Source organism: Haliotis asinina, chromosome 9 (genome assembly GCF_037392515.1).
Source record: "Haliotis asinina isolate JCU_RB_2024 chromosome 9, JCU_Hal_asi_v2, whole genome shotgun sequence".
NCBI lineage: Eukaryota > Metazoa > Mollusca > Gastropoda > Lepetellida > Haliotidae > Haliotis > Haliotis asinina.
In genome coordinates this window covers 5,404,798-5,428,745 of record NC_090288.1, presented here as the reverse complement: position 1 = coordinate 5,428,745, position 23,948 = coordinate 5,404,798, and the positions used below count along the sequence as shown (strand labels likewise).

Below are 23,948 nucleotides of genomic sequence, written 5' to 3'. Positions count from 1 at the left end.
TAAGCCCCAAGACTCATAAACCAGCCATAAACACCACAATATGTCCTTATTTAATGAAGGACATTCCGTGCTCAAAGGATTCAAGACTAACCCCATATAGTTATTATTGTAGAGTAACGTTTAGATTATGAAAATTATGAAAGAAAAACGTTATTGGAACTGAGGGGAGTCCCAGCGATAAGGGCGATTCAGAACCTGGGGAAATCTATACTAGCTTCATTTGGGGCTTTAACATACCTGGTCAAAATGATAGGTAAAGGTGGAACAAGGGACGTCACTCATCAAATGAACGATCGGGAGGTCGGATCTGAGCGAGGGGCTGGTCCTCCGCCGTCTCACACGTGAAGATGCCGGAGCTAATTGTGTTACCCTGCGTGGCGGGATAACGTGTCACGGGATAACGTGTCACGGGAATGTGTCTGAGTGAGTCGTAGTCGCAGATACTGCAGTGTTGTGTTTCACTGGACTAGCAATGTCCGAAAACCACAGAAGTACAAAGTAATACGAGTCCTAACACACGCGCCCGTGAAGATCCGACGAGAACTGTGCTTGTCGTAAGAGGCGATTAAATGGATCGGGAGGTCAGACTCGCTGACTTGGTTGACACATGTCATCGGTTCACAACTCCATGCTGCTGATCACTGGATAATCTGGTTCAGACTCGATTATTTACAGACCGTCGTATATAGTTTGAATATTGATGACTGCGGCGTAATACTACTAGTATACTCACTCACACATCTTCACCAAGGTGAGTTGAAACACAATCGAACCAACACTTTTATAAGCAATCATTTTATTGCTTCCCAAGTCAATTTAAAATCATCATGGAAACTGTAAAATGATCAACAAAATCAACCAATGCATCACCAGACACATTGTACATAGGATTAGTGGTTACATAAGTGAAAGTGCAACTCTGCTGATCAGTGTATATTTCTTCAATACATAAAACCCTGTACATATATGAATCCTGTACAAACACGTTTAGTGACAAGGCATCCTCGATATCTCCAGGGTATACCTTCCGACAAGTCTCTCCTATAGTGGAGACGTACCGGAACGTATACCCTGGCGATATGGGGGATGGTGACAAGGCATCCTCGATGTCTCCAGGGTATACCTTCCGACAAGTCTCTCCTATAGTGGAGACGTACCGGAACGTATACCCTGGCGATATGGGGGATGGTGACAAGGCATCCTCGATGTCTCCAGGGTATACCTTCCGACAAGTCTCTCCTATAGTGGAGACGTACCGGAACGTATAGCCTGGCGATATGGAGGATGGTGACAAGGCATCCTCGATGTCTCCAGGGTATACCTTCCGACAAGTCTCTCCTATAGTGGAGACGTACCGGAACGTATACCCTGGCGATATGAAGGATGGTGACAAGGCATCCTCGATGTCTCCAGGGTATACCTTCCGACAAGTCTCTCCTATAGTGGAGACGTACCGGAACGTATACCCTGGCGATATGAAGGATGGTGACAAGGCATCCTCGATGTCTCCAGGGTATACCTTCCGACAAGTCTCTCCTATAGTGGAGACGTACCGGAACGTATACCCTGGCGATATGGAGGATGGTGACAAGGTGGAGCAGCCTAACCTCAAGAATTTAGAACTGTAACATGTTCAACCTCTTCCAAAGGACAAGGAATGATAAGGGTGGTTTTGGCCCACTAACATAATTGGCTGAAAACATGTTATATGCTTAGAGACAAGTTAGCTTTGCAGAAAAATGCTATATATTATATAATCCGAGGTGTAATTTCACTGCAGAGGGGCCCAAATGGGTTCTATCAGTTCCCATGAAAAATAACAAGAAATCTGAAATCAATGTGCCATAATGACTTATTTACGACTGTTGTTTTATTTACATGCAAATTACAGCAGGTACAATATCAATCACAATGTTTCAAACTCAAAGGGTCCAATTACGATTGCAAAACAATGTTAATTCAATCACTTGCCAATTTTGGGTCCCCAAAACCCACTCATTATTCACAACATTCTTTGCAAATGTAATCCATGGGTCAATTTTACAACATGTAAACATGATAACTAATCATGTACTAAAAATCACAGGGCCCTGTTTTGGGTAAAACTACATTTCATCTTAACTAGTAAGTGTTATAAGTCAGTATTTACAACCAGTTTTAGCAAATATGCAGTTAACATCTAAATCATCATATGTTATTACAATAACCAATTATGTTGCACTAAAAATCACAGGTCTAGACCTCAAAGGGGCCCATTTTGGGTGAAATTACATTGTCGGCACAGGTTCATATTAACACCATGCAAGTGTTAAAGTCAGTATTCAAAAGACTTCACAGAGTTATTATTCACAACTTATCCACCTTAAAGATATAAAACTTTTACTATTACTCTTCATTCACAAAGACATCAATCTCAGTTTCTGATTCACTGTCAAGAACTGTAGCATTGAAGAGTCCATAAACCTAAAGAAGATCAAAATATATAAAATATGAATTTTAAAATATTGGGAACAAAGGCAAAGAGACTGACTTGAAAAGTTGAAAGGTTAGTGTCGTTAGGCTTAAGAAAGGATTTACATGATTTTATTTAAAGCTTGTTTCACCAGTGTTGTAACATAGATTACCACTGAACACATAAAAAGGCAATTGGAGGTAACTTTAACAATTAATTTAGCCCTTTTTATGCTAAAATTATCATGTTGTAAAATTTAGATAATCATGACATGTGGGCCAATAGGGCCTCTATCATACCTTGTCCTCTTACACTGAAAATATCTCAAATAACAGATCTTGCACTATATTTTTTTTCTCATTGAATAATAAACCCCATATCCTGATAGTACAAACAACATGTGGTGATTAAACATAATCATTCACGTTACTTCCTAGTGCGAAGGCTGTAAGCAAATGTAAAGGGCGCTAACTCTAATGGAGAGAACATTGCAGTTGTGTCCCTTTACACTCAGTTTTATGCAGCTACAACAACCAGTATCTGAAACACTTTATATCGAATTTTGTTAGCTTGCAAAACAAACGGACTTAAAGCCAAATGAAATTAAAAACAAACTAATTATCTTTTGCAAAATGACAAGGCAAGAATGAATTATAGGTGAAATGAAAAACAAAAACAAAAACAGACACCATCCTCCAGTGGCTTGTGATTAACAATCACACTAAGAAAATGTATTGTAAATATTGTATCAATAGGTGTCAGATCATGACAGTGTTGCTGTTTTTTCTGGTGATAGCAGAAAGATTTTATATGCACTATGTACAGTAAAATAATGTGGAAAGACAATTTTTCTCTTCCTCTAAATCAAATCAACATGGTCTAAACTCACAAAATCTAAGCCGAAATTTAAAGCATCACAGTCAAAGTGACAGTCATAGACAGTCACAGACACATACAGTCACACACACAGGCACAGACACACACACTTAAAAACAAGGATCTACTCTACACTACCCTGTACAGTTAGTTCCCTTTCATCGGGTGGTACCTCATTATAACACTCTCTTCTAAAAAGACCTCCTCAATAGGGCATTATTTATTGTACTAAATTTTCATTGATGTTATTTAATTGTTATTGTAATTTTTATGGCAGCATGCATTCTATGCCTCAAGAGTAATCTCAAATTTGATTTGTACAGTTTGTCTTTTTATCCTTTTCGTGATGTGACAAAAGCACCCTATGTAAGTTCCACCGTATCTCAATGAAAAAGGTTGCCATGGTGGTAGAACTGATTTTACTGCTTTCTGAACTCAAATAACCTAAGTTTTATTTATCAAGACTGATCCGACTACCATGTATTTATTTTAAACATACCTAATTGTCATAATGAACCACACACTCAAGGCCGCTATTACTTACTGGATACTTAAGCCTTAGCTGAGTCAGATCTCTCAGCATCAACTTCACTACTCAGGAGGTCTGGTCCTCAACGTGACTTAAATTCTAAGATGATTTGAATTCAAATATTGTTTTCTCATTGTCATATCTATAGCACAATGACAGCTTCTTGTTTAAGGTCCCATTCCAAGCCATCTCTGTGCAATACTGATCTTAAACCTATGTAAATATATGGGAGGTACAATCAGTTGCAAAGATTGCTTCTTGTATCAGGTCCCTGGGCCAGGTGATGTCTACATGATAATCTTTGTGCATCATTTTGTTAACTTGAGCTGTTCTTAATCATTGTCAATCCTTTTGTAAACATGCATGGTCACTGTTATGTAATGAGGGTTTTAAGCTATACAGTCACACATACTAACCCTCCATAAATCACAGAGCCATATCACAACATACTAACACCCCAACAAATATACATCAAGGGATATATCATATACATAGTCCAATTATATTACAAACAAAAGCACATGATAATGTGTCACTTTGGTTGATTTACTGACAACCATGATACATGTGGTACCACTGTTCTTGTTCTTGAGTGAGTATGGCTTAACGTTGCTTTTAGGAATATCACGGTGCAGGACACAAGAAATGGGCTTTACATACTGTACCCATGTGGGAAATCGAACCCAGGTCTTCAGCATGACAAGCAAACACTGTAACTACTAGGCTACTGCCCATCCTTGCATGAGAGAGTGAGGAGGTTTAAGCCACAAACAAGTGCAGGATGTTTATCATGTCAAGAGAACAGTGACGGAAATACAAGGCTGTCAGTCTAAGCATCATAAACATGGAAAACAGGTAACATAGATCTGTTACCAGCAGATCCTGGCATGACAAGGGGAGGTAACCATGCACATTAAGAAGCACTGCGTTTCAATTTGTGCTACAGCCATGAAAGCTGGGCTAATCCAACTGAAGCAACATCATGGTGTGACTACGGAACTTGTGGGTCTGCTAAAAACACAGATGTGTGAAGGACTGGGTCAGTCCAGTCAGCTAGATAAATTTTCCTACTTGTATGCCTCTTGCAAATTCTCATTTGGTCCTTGACACTTTCATTTGAACTCAGTGCACTCCTCATCAAAACAAACATGTTTGCGTGTTTGTCAATACCACAATCAGCAATGTCTATCTACATATCACTGGTCTGTACATAAGCGCACTTTGCTGACCAAATCCAACTGGACACCCAATGAACATATGAATACATAAAAGATACAGCAAAAGAGCTCTCCCAAGTATAGTAAAACTGTGTGGACTTGAACCCAGTCTTGAATCAGGAAGAGAGAATGCACTGACCACTGGGCTACTCCACTGCCTCAAACATTTCAACTCACAGACAGACTGAAAGTTTACATTTCTCAGTGGAGAATGTGTAAGAAGTAATTTGCACAATCTCTGAAAAATAGTCTACATGATCTGAATTTTGAATCTCTGGATCACCTATTAATTTCTGCATCAACTTTTCAACTTATTCTAGTTTTGAAAACTCGCACATATAATAACTATTTACAACCGTTTTAATTAAGTTTTATATCACACAGTTCTCCAGTTAGTGCCATATTGTGATGTCAAAGCAATCAGTTCTTGAAAGAAATCAAGAAGTGGTACATTGATATTATAAATTGTAACAAGATTTGCTAGGCCCCAGTCTCCTGAAGTTGTAATAAATTATAGGTCAGACATGAATCAATCTATTTCAGATGAATAGATTATGAAAATCATAGCAAATTATATATTTTCTTATGCGTCTTAGTAAGTTTAGATTTATGCCGCACTCAGCAATATTCCAGCTATTGGCAGATTTGTTTTATGAATTCAAGGGTTAAGTAACAGTACTGTTCAGTGGTCAAGTGTGCACCATAACCTTCAGCTGAAAAATCCTGTTTAACAATACTGCATATACCACGTTTCTCTCCCTAGTGTGAAAACAACAGACTGAGACTTGATAAAATGGTGATGTCACATGATGTCCACAGAGCTCAAGATAAGTTGGGTTATTTGCATAAAATATGCAAATTATTCATACTTACCGTATCAAATTTGAATTGCCAACAAATTCTTCCAAAAAGGGTTTAAATAAAGATTATATCAGTTGGGAAGCACACAAGATGGTGGGGAGAGAAGGGACAGTCGTCAGACCAATTCCATTAGCTGACCAAATGATTTCTGATTTGAATATTAATTACCTACAATGTGGTATAACAAAGTATGAACAGCTTCTGCATGTACAGAGCTGTACCATCATCAAACATTGCCCTCATCCATTCAAACTGTCAAACCATACAACTAAAATCACAGGCTGCTCAGACCTTGAGAGGAGTTACTGACGACTGGCTCTTCGTTGGTCATCTTGGTCCAGACACTCTATCACATGGATCTGTAGGGTGTCCATGTCCGGGCATGTTAGATTGCACTGGGGACAAACAAGGGGTGCTTCATCGTCCTCATGCTGCCCTGGGTCTGCCTGAGGAGGGCCCTGAAGAACAACAGAGATCTTTACCTATCTTGGTACAGTCAACATATTTTTAAGGTGAGTGAGTGAGTGAGTGAGTGAGTGAGTGAGTGAGTGAGAGTGAGTGAGTGAGTGAGTGAGTGAGTGAGTGAGTGAGTGAGTGAGTGAGTGAGTGAGTGAGTGAGTGAGTGAGTTTAGTTTTACACCGTGAGTTTAGTTTTACTATATTCCAGCCATATGGTGGCGGTCTGTAATAAATCGAGTCTGGACAAGACAATCCAGTGATCAACAGCATGAGCATTGATCTGAGCAATTGGGATCCAATAACATATGTCAACCAAGTCAGCAAGCCTGACCACCCAATCCTGTTAGTCGCCTCTTACAACAAGTATGGGTTACTGAAGATCAATGCTTGCCTGGATCTTCACGGGTACAACATGTTTTTAAGAAGTAATTTGAGTTCTTATCTCACATTGCCTGTACATAATCCCAGTCAGTGAGTCACACGAGCCAGTGATTGACATCACTACTTCATCACACATCAGCCTACAGATGATTGTGGCCTGCAGCATATAACATTCAGTGGAGGAACTCATCATCCCTGCACCCTGCGACCACAGCCATGGACCACCTCAAGAACCACCACCAGGTCTCCCATTTGGGACAATGACCAGGGACTACCCCAGGAATCAAATGTCAGGTACACCAGGGAATGCCCAGGGGACTGCCCCAGGAACCACCAAAGGGCCTGTCTCCAGTGGCCACCCAAAGAACATTGCCAAGGATCACCACAGGTACCACCCCAGGAACCCTGGAGACCATCCCAGGAGGCAACCCAGAGATAATTCTGTAGGGTCTACTGCAAGGATCCAAACAAGGGTCCACCCCCAAACTTTACCACCAGGGACCACACTCGGGTCCATCCCAAGAACAAATAGGGAACCAGCATAAGAACCACCACAAGAACCATCCCTGGTGACACCTACTTGGTTGGGCTGCTGGTTAAGGTTGACAGTTTCAGTGTAGCTGACGTCAGGTTGGTTGTCCGGAATCCCTCCTTGGTAGTTAAAGGTGGGCTGCGGGGGGCCGTAGGGACCCCCTGGGCCGACACACTGGAGGTACGAATGGGGTGACGGTGCTACCCGACGCTGCATCTCACTCATCTGACGCCGGGAGTATGCCTCGAGGTCATCAATGAGCTGTTGGTTCTGCACCTGGAGGTCGCCCATTTCTGCCAAGATCCGCTCCTTCTCTGAAACTTGCTGTTCCCGAGCCAACCGCTCAGCATCAAAGTCAGCCTTGTAAACATCTGCCTGGAATGGAATACAATACAGGATAAAACATGAAGAACGATAAAACAACAGTGATATCAGACCTTTCAAAATACCACAGTCCATAAAGATCGGACCAAAACAACACAAATATGCCAATCTTGTTAGTACCAAGAATATTCCATGGTAATTAGGCAAATCTAGTCAATTATTGGGGGGCTGTGGTATAGCTATTGGTACTCAAAAAAACAGTTTGGTGTAGTGTTTGACATACTTTAAATTGGCAGTTGGCCATCAGGGCCTGCTGCTACATGCAGGCTTTAAAATTTAGAGGCTCTGAATGAAATCAGCAAGTCCATTTTGCTAAAGTCAAACCAACAAAATAAAACAGACTATATTGCACACAGTCTCACACTGTTTCTACAAAACCAAATAGCAAAGTCTAAGGCACACAGAGAAGTTTTTATGTCTTAAAGACTCGTGTTGACATTCCTACGTGCAAAGCGCTGAAATACCAAGAAGTGAAACTGTGAGTTATTTTAACATGATGGATCATGGATTCTCGAATATTAACAAAAATAAAGTAATGTGGGAAAGATTCCAGTCGACTAAAAATCCCTGACAGATAATTTACTGAAGGCCACAAGGGTCTGCAAATATTTGAAAATGCCAGGCTGATACAATAACAACCGTTGCTGGGCCACTGGGTCAGTGTTTATTTTGAGCCTTGGTTTGGTAACAGAATACCCACAATATAATCCTATCCAAAGGTTTCATATACATCCGAATATGATAAAGTAATAAGTATCTGATGAAGATACAAATGTTTATGCACATGGTATTATAAGGTGCCTTTTTAGACCTGCTAAGCAGACCTGTGAAGATCTGGGTTAGAATTGGTCTTCAGCTTCTTATGCTTGTTGTAGGAATCAACTTAGGGGATTGGTAGCAGATCAATGCATTGGTGTATAAATAAATGTAGCTAATAATTTGGCTCCTTTTTGTCCTCTATGCACGCCGGAGATCTGGATTCAACTCTCCCCATGGAAACAATATGTGAAGATCATTTCTTGTATCTCCTGCTGGCAATTCTAAACCTTAATTCAAACCTCAATATTGAATTTAGAATTCAGTGTCAACTGCATTCAACAAGAAGCTTGACAACTGACACTCTGAACTTTGCGTGCATTTCTTACCAGCAAAGAAACATGTGTAATCATAGTTTACATACAATCAATACAAATTTCGGTCCCTGGAGAACGGGTGATGGAAACATGATTTCATTTCAGCGAGTTCATGCATAGGACATAATACCTTTGTTCAAGTAAAATGTCATGTTTGATTTTACAAAAAACTTTGAAAGCTATAATAAATGTGAAGAAAATTATCAGACATGTCAGGCAAGATGGAAAAATATACAACATGCACATCAACAGCTGATTTCAGATCTCTTCACAAGCATAATCTAATACAGTATATTACAACTGCAATAAAATTAAAGTGCCAACTAATTATAATCAGTTAAAATGTAGTTCATTATGTCTCATCCCTCAGAAAAGCCTGAGGTGAGGTGAGGTGAGGTGAGGTGAGGTGAGGTGAGGTGAGGTGAAGCAGATTTAATGTTGTACTTAAGGATATTCTGCTTATGTGATGATGTGCATGCATGTGTATGTGTGGCTGCTTTTACTAGCCCAGTCTATACCTGGTTTTACAGTACCAGCTCATTGAGATACCATGCTGCAGATAAGCATGAATACCCTTGCCAGACACAACATACTGACTCTGAGTGGACCAGTCCTTGTAACCATTAATACTGACCGCCATGCAGGGACCAACAAGCACCACCTTTATGGTATGATGCAGACGAGGATCGAACCCACAACCTTTCCCTCATCAGGGTAAGGAGCTGAGACTAGTATATTAGTTATATGTTTCTGTTAAGGGGCAACAGTGCAGCCTAGTGGTTAAGGTGTTCGCTCATAATTCTAAAGACCCAGCCCATTTCTGGTGTCTCCCATTCTGATACTGTTAAAAGCAGCTTAAACACTAACTCACTCACTCATTATATATCTAGATGTATTGATCATGCTTTAGTTTGAAGCAAATTTCCTTGCCTGCTGAGCAGCAGGCATAAACAGATCATCCTACCTGAGCTTTGAAAACAGCAGCCATGTCCTCATACTCTCGCTTCTTGTTTGTGAGCTCAGCCTTCAACGACTGGATCTGCTCATCACGGATTGTGATGGCCTCCTCTGCCGCCATCACCTGAGCCGTCAGGTGGTTTATCTGCTCCAACATGGCACGATGGTTCTGGGGTATGGAGCCTTGGGTCTGCCTCTCCTGGAGGGAATGGACAGACTGATGCTGAGCATAATATTCAGACTAGAAGCAAGAAATGAGATTTATCTTTGGCATGCCATATTGGAGAGAAGTGTATTTCACATACATTATCACCGATGCACTTCTTGCTATTTTCACTATTGTTACTATTTATCTCTACTATTTTTCCCTTAGCATGAAGCCTTCAGACACCACCCACACTGCAACTGTCATTGCAGAGTTGTCTCCCATGAATGTACACCCACCTGCTGCAGCTTGTACTGGTCAAATGTGTCCAGTAGTTCCTTGTAATCATTGACCAGCTGCTCAAATGATGCCCGCAGTTCATTCATATTGCGTCTGAATTCAAAGATAACAACAGTTTATGAAATCCATGAAGGGTATATCCATATCCTACAACTGACATTATTAAAGTTGTCTATAAAACAACCCACTTCTTCACACTGCATTTTCCTGTCCTCAGAAATAGGAGTATGAATGGTAAACACATACATGCACATCACAGCAAAAGATTCTGTATCTACCGTGCTGAAAGCCTGACGAAGACATAACACGACTTGGTAACGGACATACTTTGTGACTTCATGGCTGTGCCGCTCCTGTTCACAGGCGTTCTCTGACAGACCACAGCGCTGTTGGAGGGACTGGATCAGGCCCTGCGTCTCATGACGGGTCTGGTTCAGGTCCATCTGGTACCGCTTGTTCCTCTCCTCCAGGTCCTTCAGTCTGAAGCAGGGCAATCACAACCGTAACGATAGGACACCTATGGTGGTCACCTAGGATCAGACTTGTTTGGGCCAGAAAAGGTCTGCTAGAGTCTATCTTGGCATGAGAAGGTCAGCTAGGATCTGTTTGGATCTGTGAAGGTCTACCAGGGTCTGTTCATGTCTGAGAAGGTCTACAAGGTTCTGATTGGAACTGAGAAGGTCTACAAGGGTCTTTTGGAGTCTGTGATGGTCTACTAGGGTCTGATAGTGAAGGTCTAATACAGTCTATTTGGGCCTGAGGTCTACTAGGGATTGTTTGGGCCTGGGAAGGTCTACTCAGATCTGGTTGGGACATTTTTGGGCCTGAGGAGGTCTGCTAGGGTCTGTTTGGGCCTGTGATGGTCTACCAGGGTCTGTTCATGCCTGAGAAGGTCTACAAGGGTTGTTCTGGTCCTGGGTCTACTTTGAACTGATAAGGTTTGCTGAAAAAGGAGACTGAAAATGTCAAGTCTCTTAGATTCACCTTCTGTCCTTATTCTCGTGTGCATCTGTAGCGGCAGCCAACTTGGTCTGTGTCTCATGGACCTCGCTGATGAGCGTCAGCACCTGGGACCGCAGAGACTGGACGTCTGTGTCGTATGTTGCAGACTGCAGCTGAAGTGAAAAACATACTAAGCTAGATGGTATGCTTAGTTTTACTATATTTCATCCATACTCGTTACAGTATTTTTATGAAATTCAATAAATCAATAAATTGCATTAATCACGTAAGGGTATGAAATTCGGAAAGATTTCAACCAGACCACAGAGCTGGATAGATGCAGAACATGTCAGACCTGACCAACACTGACCTGCCCACAAAAAATACTAATCTTCTCAGTATAATTACCCCGACCATAGGCAGGTTAATTTGAGAATCTGGCAGTCTGTGTTGAAAATAACTCGTCCCGGGCATATATTTTGAACGCTGATCATATGTATCATTTCATTCCATACTGCTTAAATATATTTAAATGAATATTCAACTGATTTGTCCTGCTACTTCAACAAGCTTCAGAGGGTTTTCTCTGTGGCAGTAATGGCAATGCTTCTTGATGTTACATACAAAATGTCCAGAGAAGCAAACTTTGGAAGTTTAGAAGAAATAAGAAGAAACAGCATTTCATCACATTCGCTTTTGTCCTTACAGCAAAAAGCTGCAGCAACTGCTGATTTGGTGCTAACCAATATTCACTCACTCACTCACTCACTCACTCACTCATTGACAATGTTAGTGGTCTAGAATGGCACTGATGAGAACTTCTTACAATCAGCATAGGTTGTTAAAGGTTACTTCTATCCCAGGGCGTTATGGGGTGACTGGATTTGAGTTGATATATAAGTCCCAGGATTTGACAGTGCATTGTACAGTTTTTCCAAGTATTGTAACGTGTGACTCAGCATTTTACCATTTATGTCAATATTTTCTTGTATCATATGGCATTTACAAATAGCAGGAATCAGGACTCATGAGAAATAGCATTTCCCTTATTTTAAATGAGAGACCTTCTAGTGTGATGTAGTGACAACGTACTTGCTGTTCCCTCTCCGTGACCTGTTGTCGTGCCAACTCCATCAGCTTCTGCTCATGCTCCTTCCTCAACACAGCCACTTTCTGTTCGTGCTGTTGTACCATGGCTGACATCTTCTGGCTGTTCTCTGTCAGGCGGGCTTGGAGCTGCTGATTCTGCACAAAAACAGGATGTGGTACACATAAGCATTGCTACATACACATCAAAAACCTTGAGCATCCTTGAGTATCTGAGGTCACACGAAGTGTTGAAAAGGGTGAGTAAGTAAGTGAGTGAGTTTAATTTTATACCACTTTTAGCAATATTTCAGCAATATCATGGTGGGGGACATGAGGAAGGGGCCTCACTCACTGTACCAATGTCAGGAATCGAACCTGGATTCTTTGGCATAACTAACAAGCCAATGCCTTTACCACTGGTCAAGCCAACCACCCTTGAACGTGTGGAAGACACTCAGACAATCGCATCATGTTGTTTGGACTGAAAACTGTATTATACATCAAGAAAGTATGTAAATCAAACTTTGAGAAATATTCCATATATTCCATATATAAACAATGGTTTATAATGTCTGGCTGGACAAACAGTTGACGGGGAAACAGCTTCTATGAGTTGACTGAAAATGATGCATTAAGTAAGCCTACAGATACAGCAAATAGTTATGAATAGTTCTGTAAGCGAGTGAGTATGATTTTACGCTGTTTTCAGAATATTCAAGCAATATCACAGTAGGCTACACCAGAAATGATCTTCACACCTTGTACCCACTTGGGGAATCAAACCCCTTTTTTGAGTGTAAAGAACCAATGCTTTTTAAACGTTAGGCTACCCCATTGAATCCTATGAATAATTCAGTCTGGACAATACAAACAAGTGATCAATATCATGAACAATGGCCAATGTCACTGGTAGTGGTACATGATGACACACTATAAAACAAGTGCCCCAAGCTGACCATTTGGATTGGTCTTCAGCAGCCTATGCTTGAAGAGGTAAGAGGTGACCAACGAGATCTGGTGGTCAAACTCGCAGGCTTGTGTAGATCACTATTTTGTCTGGTCCGATAATTTACAGACTGCCACCATAAACCTGGAATACTGCTGAATGTAGAATCCAAATACTAACAAACAAGTCACTCAGTCTGTCCACACTCCAACAACTAGCACAGCAAACTATGGTTTTACTGAGCTCAAGGGACCATACATTTTAGTTCTTTACAACCATAGTTCAACTCAAAGACATTCAATGGTGCATCACAAAGTCAAGAAAGGATGGACGGATGGGCTTCTGAGAAGACAAAGGTCGTCAGCTGTCTGCGGAAGTAATCAGCTGTTTCTGAACATCTTCAGGAGGATGGATCCTCTGAGGATTGGGTTAGTGAGTGAGTTTAGTTTTACGCCGCACTCAGCAATATTTCAGCAATATAGTGGCAGTCTGTAAATATTCTGGACCAGACAATCCAGTGTTAAACAGTGTTGAACATTGATCTGCACAGTTGTGAACAGATGACATGTGTCAATCAAGTCAGTGAGTCTGACCACCCGATCCCATTAGTTGCCTCTTACAACAAGCAAGCGTGGGTGACCTATTTTACCCCGGACCTTCACGAGTCTCAGAGGGTTGGGGCAGAGACAGAAAAGGTGTGACTGGCTTCTTTAAGACATGCAGACTTCATATGAAGTCAGTGAATTGTACAATGAAAATATTAATTTCACGTCACTAATCTTCACAAGTCAAAATGGTAAACTGGGGTTAAAATTAAGAAAACATTTTACCTTATTTTTCTCTCCTTGTAAATGTGACCTCACTGTTGCCATGTCAGTCTTAAACTTTTCCTCGTTCTTCTGGAGTTGTTCCATTAAACGTGCTACCTCCTGAGACTCTGTTTCCAGCTTGCCAACATCAACTACATCAGACATACCACTTTGTGATTTTGAACTAAACCCTGCTTTTTCCACCAACTGTAAAGAAATGCGAGTGTCTGACAGAAGACCTTGCAGCTGAAGGTTAAGGTCAAGGTTCTTCTCGAGGAGTTCCTGGTTTTCCCTCTGGAGATCCTCCTTCAACTTTTGCTGGCACTCCAGATCTTTCAGAAGCTGGTCAGCGCTATCGCGGAACTGTCCCACCTGGGAACTCAGTTTATTTTTTTCTTCTGTCAATCTCTTTATTTCTCCATTCTTCTCCTCAAGCTCACTTTCAAGCTGACTGATTCTTTCCTCTGTTTCAGCACTGACACTGACCACAACCTGCAGCGATATTGGATCATTTTGTTCACAGGGAGTTATCTAAGATTCCAACTGTCACTCCTATCAGGCATATTGAGAAAAATGTCTTGAACTTGTGACAAAGAGTGGTTTTTTTTGTATGTTTTCATTTCCTGATATTCCCAGACATCTCAACGTATTATTTAGAAACTGTTTTCAATTCAATTTTGTAAAACCAAGCAGCAAGACCACTTCCTCTTTCTACGTCCTGTCATCAGTAAAATTTAATCATGGTGACTATGTACATTTTTATGAGCAATCCAAGTAAACTTAGTCTCAGTGCATTTAGCACTCCAGTACTGAATCTAACAAAACCTTATGAGAGGTTGCATCAGGTAACCTTTGAGACTGACCAATCAGAACACAGCTTACCAAATCGTGAAAGTGGACATTCACACATACATTTGGACCTTTTACCTCGGAAACATTTGTACCCGAATGCTATTTTCCATATGAGCGCTACAGGGTAATACATATGAGGCACACTACAATACTGTCAACAGTGAGTAAACAGTTGCTGAAAATAGCGTTTTTGTCAATATTCCAGGATGTCAGCTTGCTTGTCAGTTAGCTAATGGTACTATGTCATCAAAAAGCTGTAAGCATATATACTGCAGGTCAAATACCTGTGTTTTATGCAGATTTTCATTTTTTATCGAGGGATCAGTGGCAGTGACTAGTGAATTTTTTAAGTCCCACCAAATACTAAACAGTAGCTGTTTTCTGATTGGTTAAATCCGTTTGGCCTTCTCGCATTTAATTGGACAGTCATAGGTCACTCAAGGGTTACCTGACGACACAGAAAAAGACTATTTGAATACATACAATTCATACAAATATTTTTCATCAAGTTGGAAAATATTACAGACATATTTCACAAGACGAGAGAAAAATCTGTCATTTTTTCATGAAAAAGGGGGATTAAGTTTGTGATAGTCGTAAATGACTTAAAACAAAACAAATTTTGAGTGCTGGAAAACTAAACGTTCTCAAGGTTCAGCTGTTCTTTAAAATGAATCAAGCATTAAAGGTCATGTGAAATTCCAAAAACTTATTTTCAAAACATACCTTAAAATATAATGTAACTTCTGAAAATAATGTCAACAAAACAAATGTCAAAGCAGACACTTATTAACAAAACTTGATGTCAGCAATGCTGTTAAAATAATTGATGATATGACCTTGTGACCTACCGTTTCATTAAGATTAAGGTCAAGGTCGTCCATGGACATGCCTTGTTCCTCCGCCTTGGTACAGACTTGGGTTGCCAGCTGCTCACTCTTCAGCCGTGCAGACTCCAGGGCATGGATCTTACCCAGCAACTCATTCTGGTGCAAGAATATGGAACATGGAACATTAGTACAGTGATCAAGAAACACTTATTTTCCTCATTGTTCTATGCATTCCTAAAAGAGATATGATCATATGATCATGTTTATCAAAAAACAAAGGTGAATATGATTGGAAAAACTGCAAGGCAACGGGTTAAACAGAAAGATGAGGGATTACAGTAGCTTAAATGACAAAAATATATCACAAACCTTACTAACTAACGGGATTTGCTGGTTTGACTCACTGACTTGGTTGACACATGCCATTGTAGCACAATTGCACTTGCTCCAGCTGTTGGCTGGTCCACACTCCATCATTTACAGACCCTTGTCATATAGCTAGAATATTGCTGAGTTTGGCATAAAACTAAACTCACTCACTCACTCACACTCATGCATTTACACAAGGCATATCACTAGCATTCCAAAGTTCCCTAAGAAGCAGAACTTCAAGGAAATTATTTTCACATAAAAATGAATTTAATTCAAATTTTCTTCAATTTTGGGGTATTATAAAAATGAATTCAGTGTAAAAATTAAGCATTAAGCCGATGTCCCAGTTATGTAGTCTATATTTGTTTTTGCTCACTGGATTGCCTGGTCCAAACTTCATTATTCATGGAATGCTGTCATAAAGCTGGTATAGCACCAAATGTGGTATAAAACAAACCGAAAATGCTATATCAAAATACACTTCCTATGAAGCAGCCTGGTAACATACAATGTTGACAAGTGAATAACTTCTGCAACTTTCTCTCTCTCCAGGAAATATTACTGTACCATCTTCTCCTCCTTGCTTGTCTCCAGCTCACGGACCTTCTCCAACAACTCCTCATTGTCTTTCCGCAGTCCCACGATCAGCGCCTTTGTCTGGTCAAACTTGTCACGATTAGCTACATTGGCATCATGGACTTTCTTCTTCCACTCAGCAAGCGCCTCATACTGCTTCTTCATCATCTCATTGTTGTCCTTCAGATAATCTGACATCAAATGTGTCATTGATTAAAAGACAACATCATTTTTTGGAATATTCTAAAAACACATCAAGCAACTGAAGCTAAATCACAGAAATGTTATTCAAAGATGGCCCTCTCTTTGATAAACATTTCTAATGCATTTATCTTGTAAAAGAGGTTATTCTTGTATAAATACATTTATTATAATTGTTAGCTACCATTTCAAGCTCTCTGTACTCAACAAATATCTTAGACTAACGGCTAGTTTCTGAAATGAACATATTTTACTGAAAAAACATTCATAGTGAAAAAAAAAATATAATGAAATGGAGCCCTGAGACTTTCTTCATTTTCAGAAGCTAAGGAAATCTAGACTTGCCACATTTTCTAGACTTGCGTGGGCTTTCTTGGATACACATACTTCAGGGTCTGTACGACAGACTACAAATATCTGTGCTATGGTAGCTGTGTCACCGGCGTGTGCCCCCCTTACGAAATAAACACAATCTTACGAACTTACTAGTCTGTGTTCCCGAGGTTTCCGATGTTGACATCAAGTGGTCAAAATGTTAAAATTGTAAGTAATTTGATCAATTGTATAGATTATTAAGCATATTTCCTTCACAGTTGAATGTAAACCCAGTCAAATGAGGCCATGTTGGGCTGGTGTTGAAGACACACGCATGTTTCTACTCAAAACTGTGTTATAAAGTTTTGGTTTGAAATATTAAGAATGCAATCATGCTGCCTTCCTCACCAGTGTTATATATTCCTATAAAAGCTTGATCAAAATTCTAAGCATACATGGGTTTCAGATATCCACAACATATTTTTCACAACTGGTGTTTCATATGTTAGGGTAGAGCAAGAAAAATACAAATGTGTAACAGCACTTTTGCATGAAGAATCTGTGATATATATTCCCAGATTTGGTATGACTCTCTTTGTACATCCACAATTTTAAGGAATTACTCCACTTTAGAATTACAGCCTGAAATATAACCTTACAGTACTAAGTGACAACAACTTAATTTGTGCTTTCTGTTAATTACATATTGCATTGCCTTAGGTTTAAGTAAATTTATTGAGAACATTGTATTAATGAAAGCATTCCTGTATGCACTATGTATGTATGTATGTTGTAATAATCTAGGAGTTCTCGAAGATGAGTATCATGTATTATTTGTATGTGAAAGGTATCCGCATCTCGGAACAAAATAATTACACAGTATCAATTTCAAAAGTCTGTTCTCGGTACATAAAATACCCAAACCATAACTTCTGTTGCTATTTTCATGAAACATGTGTTTTTCTTTTCATAAATAAGTACATATGTTCTACCTGTCACGTGCTATGGCTATGTCATCACAATCAATTTTACTTTGGGTCACATGGCCAAACTACCGAAGAAGTAAACTGAATTGAAATGAATCAAATTGGTGCCTTCGATGGATTCTTCTTCTTCATCTTCTTTGGAAGTTTCTGCTGCACGATGTAAAATCAGCTGGTATTTGGTACACAGCCAAAGAGGATGCCAGCGGCTATAGTCACATTTGACGTCATGTCATGTGACACCACCTCTGCTCATTAACTGACAGGTTTTTCCGTAATAAGCGGAAATCCAAGGTTGTTTTTCACGTTTTTATTGCAATTTTACAAACTTTTTGAGACATTTTGATACGGAAAGTAATCTTTAGGATGCCCTTTTCCATATACCAAAAAATAGCTTTACGTTAGTATTCTCCTTTAAGAGATAAGGTTGTTTTGAGCAACGGAGCACTGGTCTGTACTAATTCCCACTTACTGTCAGTTTCATTCACAGGACCATGGTATGGGTATTAGAACTCCAGTATTACTAATGAGTAGTGGTGTTCCAGTGATAGAAAATATTTGAAAATTGATTGAAAGAAAGATTAAAAATTATTATCAATTGTAAAAAACATATTTTTGATAAGAATTTTGTTGTTTTAGTATAACACACTTGAAGGAAGTAAACTATTAAATTTGGCAAGTGTTCACAGACAAAATGCATAAAGCCATGCACATTTAAAATCTTATTTTTTAATTACAGTTTCAGTGTCTTTCTTACATTTATGCATTTCATTGCATGATAGCATTAGTTTTAAAAAACATTCATTAGAAGAAAAAAATGGTGAAAAACTGTTAAAATTGGTGATTAAATTAAAAATGTATATAAAGTAAGCTGTCTAAACCCGGCACTCATTGGAACTGAAGAAATAATCTGGTTTAAGCAAGGCGCCGGATTGTAGAGCTGATGATAGATGTACAAGTCATGAATGGGACTGAGATTTTATGCCAGTGTTGACAACTTGCCGGATTGGACAGATGCAGGTTTTGACAGCTTCCACTGTAATTATTATAATTGATAATCATTCACCACAAGTCCTTTGATAATCAATAGTGGATTTTGTTTCCGATTCCCAACACTACATGTGAATCAAACAAAGCCCACAAAACACAAAATTAATATGGTAACAATAATATCTGATCTTAAGCCATCACATACTGAAAGAGAACTTGAAAATACTAAAATACAATACCTCTTAAGTCACTATTTTCTCGAGACAGATCATGCACTCTCATCAGAGCTTGCTCCAGGGTGACATCAGTCAGAGAGCTGGGGGTCTGCGACATCGCCAGGGGGTTAATCTGACTGAGGCTAACTGGAGGCTGGGAGCCCGTAGAGGAATGGGGATGGGAGAGGATTTCGAAGTCAGGGGAGTGGCCGTTACTGAGCCCCGTGCTGCTTCGGCTCATCCCTCCCGTCTCCTGCACACCATTCCTTGACATAATTCTGGTTGGTTCGGTCTACAGCATCTTCTGCACAAGCCTGGTTTTGTGTAAATAAGAATATTTTAAAACTTTAGGTGAATAACTTTGGTTTTGCAAGAAGAAACAACACTGCTAACTGTATTTCAACTATATCTCAAGCTCATCAATAATCAGATCATTTTGTTGATGCACTCAGATATGACTCTTCACCACATCAAACTCAGAAAAATTCTCCAAAGGGAGTTACAGGAGGGAAATTCAAGTCCGGTTCTTTTTATGATTTAAACATCTGTTTTCTTGTACCTGTACTAGCAATTAACTCTTTTGTCACTTTCAGCTTGAATGCATATAGGATGCAATATCACGTGGAATCAGTAAATCATCCCAGACTGTTAATATGTTTATATTGTTATCCTGTCATTACTGATCCTTCAACTTTTTTTTTCAGTGTTTTCAGTCATGACAAATCTGCCTCATCCGTCAAAATTTGAACAGTCAGCTGTGCCTATCTGCTGAATCATGCTTGAGTGGTTCTGTGCTAATCAGTCAAATTTCAATCTGTGTTAACATACGAGGACAGTCTAAGTTCATTAACTAAGTGGTTGGCTTGTATTGGATTAGACAATATGTTTTCTTAAATAGTAAAGGATTCTCAGATGAGGAACTGGATGTTTGCAATGAACTGTCATCTTTTTGTGGTATTAATTAATTATAAAACTGTGAGTAAAGGTACTTGTACAACTTGATATTGATCTAAAGTGTCTCTTCATACATAAATACATGTCAGCAATATGGCAAATGCGGCTGTTCAGGTACTTGGTGTATGAATTGATCTAGGAAGGTGCAGGCAGTTTTCAGAAGTTGGCTTTTTCTTTGAAAGTCTGTAGTGTAAGTCATAATGTTGAGCAGATTGATGGGTTTTCAAACATATGAGAGGCGACATTTCTTGAGAACAGACTTGATAAACCATGTATTATTTTCTACAGCACCTTCAATATTTATGGACATGAAAGAATAAAGAAAATGGGGAAATTTATGCGACTGCATACTGCTTTCAATTTTATGCCAGAAGGAAATAACTCTCCTAAAAATAGCAATGCTCAATGAACATCTTCCAAATTCACTGTAAAGCATGAATGAAGTAGTAGGTCTTGAGACCACTCGCCAGTTTTAAAATCTTTAGCAAGATTTTCATGACCCCCATTCCTTACAACCATACAACAGTATTGGGATAACCATAGCGTCAAAAGCTTACAACAGACAATCAACTGGTAAATTAACAAACTGAAAATATGTCAATAAAATAATCAGTATAAGTAAACTTCGTCTCAGTGTATTTCGTTACACTCCACCACTGAGTCTAACAAAACCTAGTAGAAGGTCGCGTCAGGTAACCTTTGAGCAACCAATGATGGTCCAATCAAATGCAAGACGGTTAAATAGATTTAACCAATCAGACAATGGCTACTATTTAGGGATCGGAGGACTTTCAAAATATTCAGGTCACTGACACAGATCTCTCCACAAACAAAAATCTGCATATAACACAGCTAATTGACCTGCAGTATATACACTTTGGGGTTTCTGTTGACATGGTTACCATTAGCTAATATTTCCGCAAATTAACATCCTTGAATATTGTCAAAAACACTATTTTTAGCGACTGTTTACTCACCGTTGTCATGGCAGTACATACGCCGTGTGCATCATCCGGAAGAGATCATACGCTACATATAGTTCGGGTACGAACCTTTTCGAGATAAAAATTTCATAAGGGATGTGCGAATGTGCACTTTCGCGATTTGGTAAGCTGTGTTCTGATTGGTCAATCTCAAAGGTTACCTGAAGCAACCTCCCATAAAGTTTTGTTAGACTCAGTGGTGGAGTGTAACGAAAAGTACTGAGGATAAGTTTACTTAGACTGATAAAATAATGTTTCATTTTATTGAGTGCAGATATGGATATATCCTTGAATGCATTTCTCCTTATGAATGCATTTTATTTAATTCAGTTTCAATTTTGTACAAAAGTACAAAAATACAGAGAGTACAAACACACATATAACAAGTTTTATACATTAATTTCTCATTGTATCATTAGACAAAGATAAGTTCAAAAGTACAACAATAAAGAGAGTCAAACATCCAACACCTTTGCATCTCTTTTTGCTTATGATCCAATGTTTTGAAGTTCATAAACATTTAATCACAGATCACAGTGCTTGGTGTATACATAATCTCACTGGTCACCCAGGACAGCACACCTGGCAACTAACTGTATGTTGTCCGCCATTAGTTAGCCAATAATGAGCAACAATCAATCAAGGAAGTGGCGGTTAATTCTTTGTAGGAAGGATGATGTTTTTACACTCGTACTTTACGACAGGGTGTATTCAGTATAGATTACATAAATCTACACCCATAAACACTGCCTTTTTGACAAATATGCTGTGGAAGTAATTAATCAGTCAGTGTGTGATCAGTTAATCCTTTGATCGATGTTCGTTTATGTAATTCAGCTGATAAACCCTCTTGCATCACTAACATGCACATATTACATAACATGCAATACATTTCCAACTACAGACCTTACTTTATAATGTTGAGTACTTATTCCAGACAGGAGAAATGCCAAATGGGAACCTATGTCGAGTAATTTTAGTGGTGTTACCACTATTTATACCGGTTATAAATTCACTAACTGACCATCAAGTGGATGATGACAAATAACATGTGTAGGTTTATAACATCAAACGCGAGTTACAGTGAGGAAGATGTAATCTCTGTGTCGCATGCAGCCCGAAAACATTTTTGGGCCGAAACTGTTTTGAGGATACCTACGGAACTTCGTTGTTACATACGAAATGCACATATTTCTGCACGTATTTGCTGTGTACTTGGGTAAATGGGTATAATCAGGGGTTTTTTACGTGAGAATATTTTCAGATTTCTCTGCCAATGGCAAAGTTGTTGTTATTAGTTTACGAATTCAGATGAATCAACTTTGTGTTTTTTATTATCATAGATAATAAACCAGGGTCGTAGCTACCAAAATTTACGCATGATGTTTGCTATGACAGCTGAACCATCCCTCAAAACTATCTGAATATAAAGCTTTGCAATCTTTCGGACTTTTATGAAACAAATGGCTTGCTGCGTGTATGTAGACATCATATTTTCACATGACATGTAAATAGATATCGTGGTGAAAAACACAGAAATAGGATCAAATTGGATCAGTCACTATACCATCCAGGCATCAGAAAAAAACTACACTGCTGGGATATTTTGTTACAATCAGATAAGGAATACCATGGATATTTTTAAATAACGGCATGTAATGGGCATCCGGCCTGCTCACTTTTTAGGGTGAAGAAATTCTGCTGATGTGGACAGGAGCCCAGTCCCTTTATCCGTCATGGTCGAGGGAGTGGGTGCTGACCAGTGTGCAGCTTGGTTTCGTAATTAGACCGTTGGTGAGAAACATTATTCGCTCCGCATCAGTGCCCCTTTAAAGTGTAGGTGGACAAAATCTTTGCAACACCAGATTCCATACAATGTAAGAAGCAGCAGGTGAAAACTAAAAATTGTTTGTTTGTGTGCTGGTTAGATCCATAACAAACATGAAAAAATAGCTGCGATTTTATATTTATGAGCCCATCATTGGGTGTGTGGTTGGCACCCAATTTCTTTTACAGTTAGTGTCAACAAAATGGTATAAAGCCCTTCAAGGTTCAAGAAGGTTTCAGCAGCTTAGGTTCATATCTTTTTTCCGTCCTACATAAAACTAAACATGTTAACAAGTCACAAGGTGTTATGAAGAATGACTACCAGCATGTACAATACAATTAGAGTTTTACTTTCGATAAGAAACAGGAAACGAGGGATGTATATCCGATAGTTGACAAATATTCTCACTCCGTTTATACCTTCCATTCAAACCAGATCAAGAAAACGACTTTGTGACAGTTAATGACAATGAATTCTACATACTTCAGTAACTGTAATATCCAGGGTAAGACGCTGTTTTCTTCTCGGTAATAATTTCTTCTCTTTGGATACTCGTGATGTCGTAAATGTCCATATATTTGGGAATTCCCGCAGATGGTCCTTGACCTTGTACTGAAATAAGCACTCTGATTGGTTGATTTGTCCACTCATTACAGCGACTAACTGTGGGCTTTTTCCGTTGGGTAAGCTTGATCCACCTTTCCTAATACATGAAGCGAGACTGAAAGATTTGTGAAAGATATATGAACATTTAAATATTCGCCTCTGTTATCGTTCTAAGCACCATAAGATATTGGGGCAAGTATGTTACGTTGATATTTCGTTTTTGTTTAAGCG

The 23,948-nt window shown here is 39.3% G+C and overlaps 1 protein-coding gene across 1 annotated transcript; it reads right to left on the bottom strand.

Annotated features, from left to right (window-relative positions):
• Nucleotides 1-779: 779 nt before the first annotated feature.
• Nucleotides 780-23,730, bottom strand: LOC137295864 (optineurin-like). Its single transcript, XM_067827421.1, has 12 exons — nt 23,595-23,730; nt 19,371-19,660; nt 16,634-16,833; nt 15,716-15,850; nt 14,034-14,504; nt 12,261-12,413; nt 11,211-11,341; nt 10,554-10,706; nt 10,226-10,319; nt 9,789-9,980; nt 7,356-7,682; nt 780-6,393 (listed from the first exon to the last, which is right to left on the bottom strand). The coding sequence occupies exons 2-12, from the start codon at nt 19,618-19,620 to the stop codon at nt 6,238-6,240; spliced, it is 2,262 nt and encodes a 753-aa protein (XP_067683522.1). The 5' UTR covers nt 19,621-19,660; nt 23,595-23,730; the 3' UTR covers nt 780-6,237.
• Between the last annotated feature and the right edge of the window lie 218 nt (nt 23,731-23,948).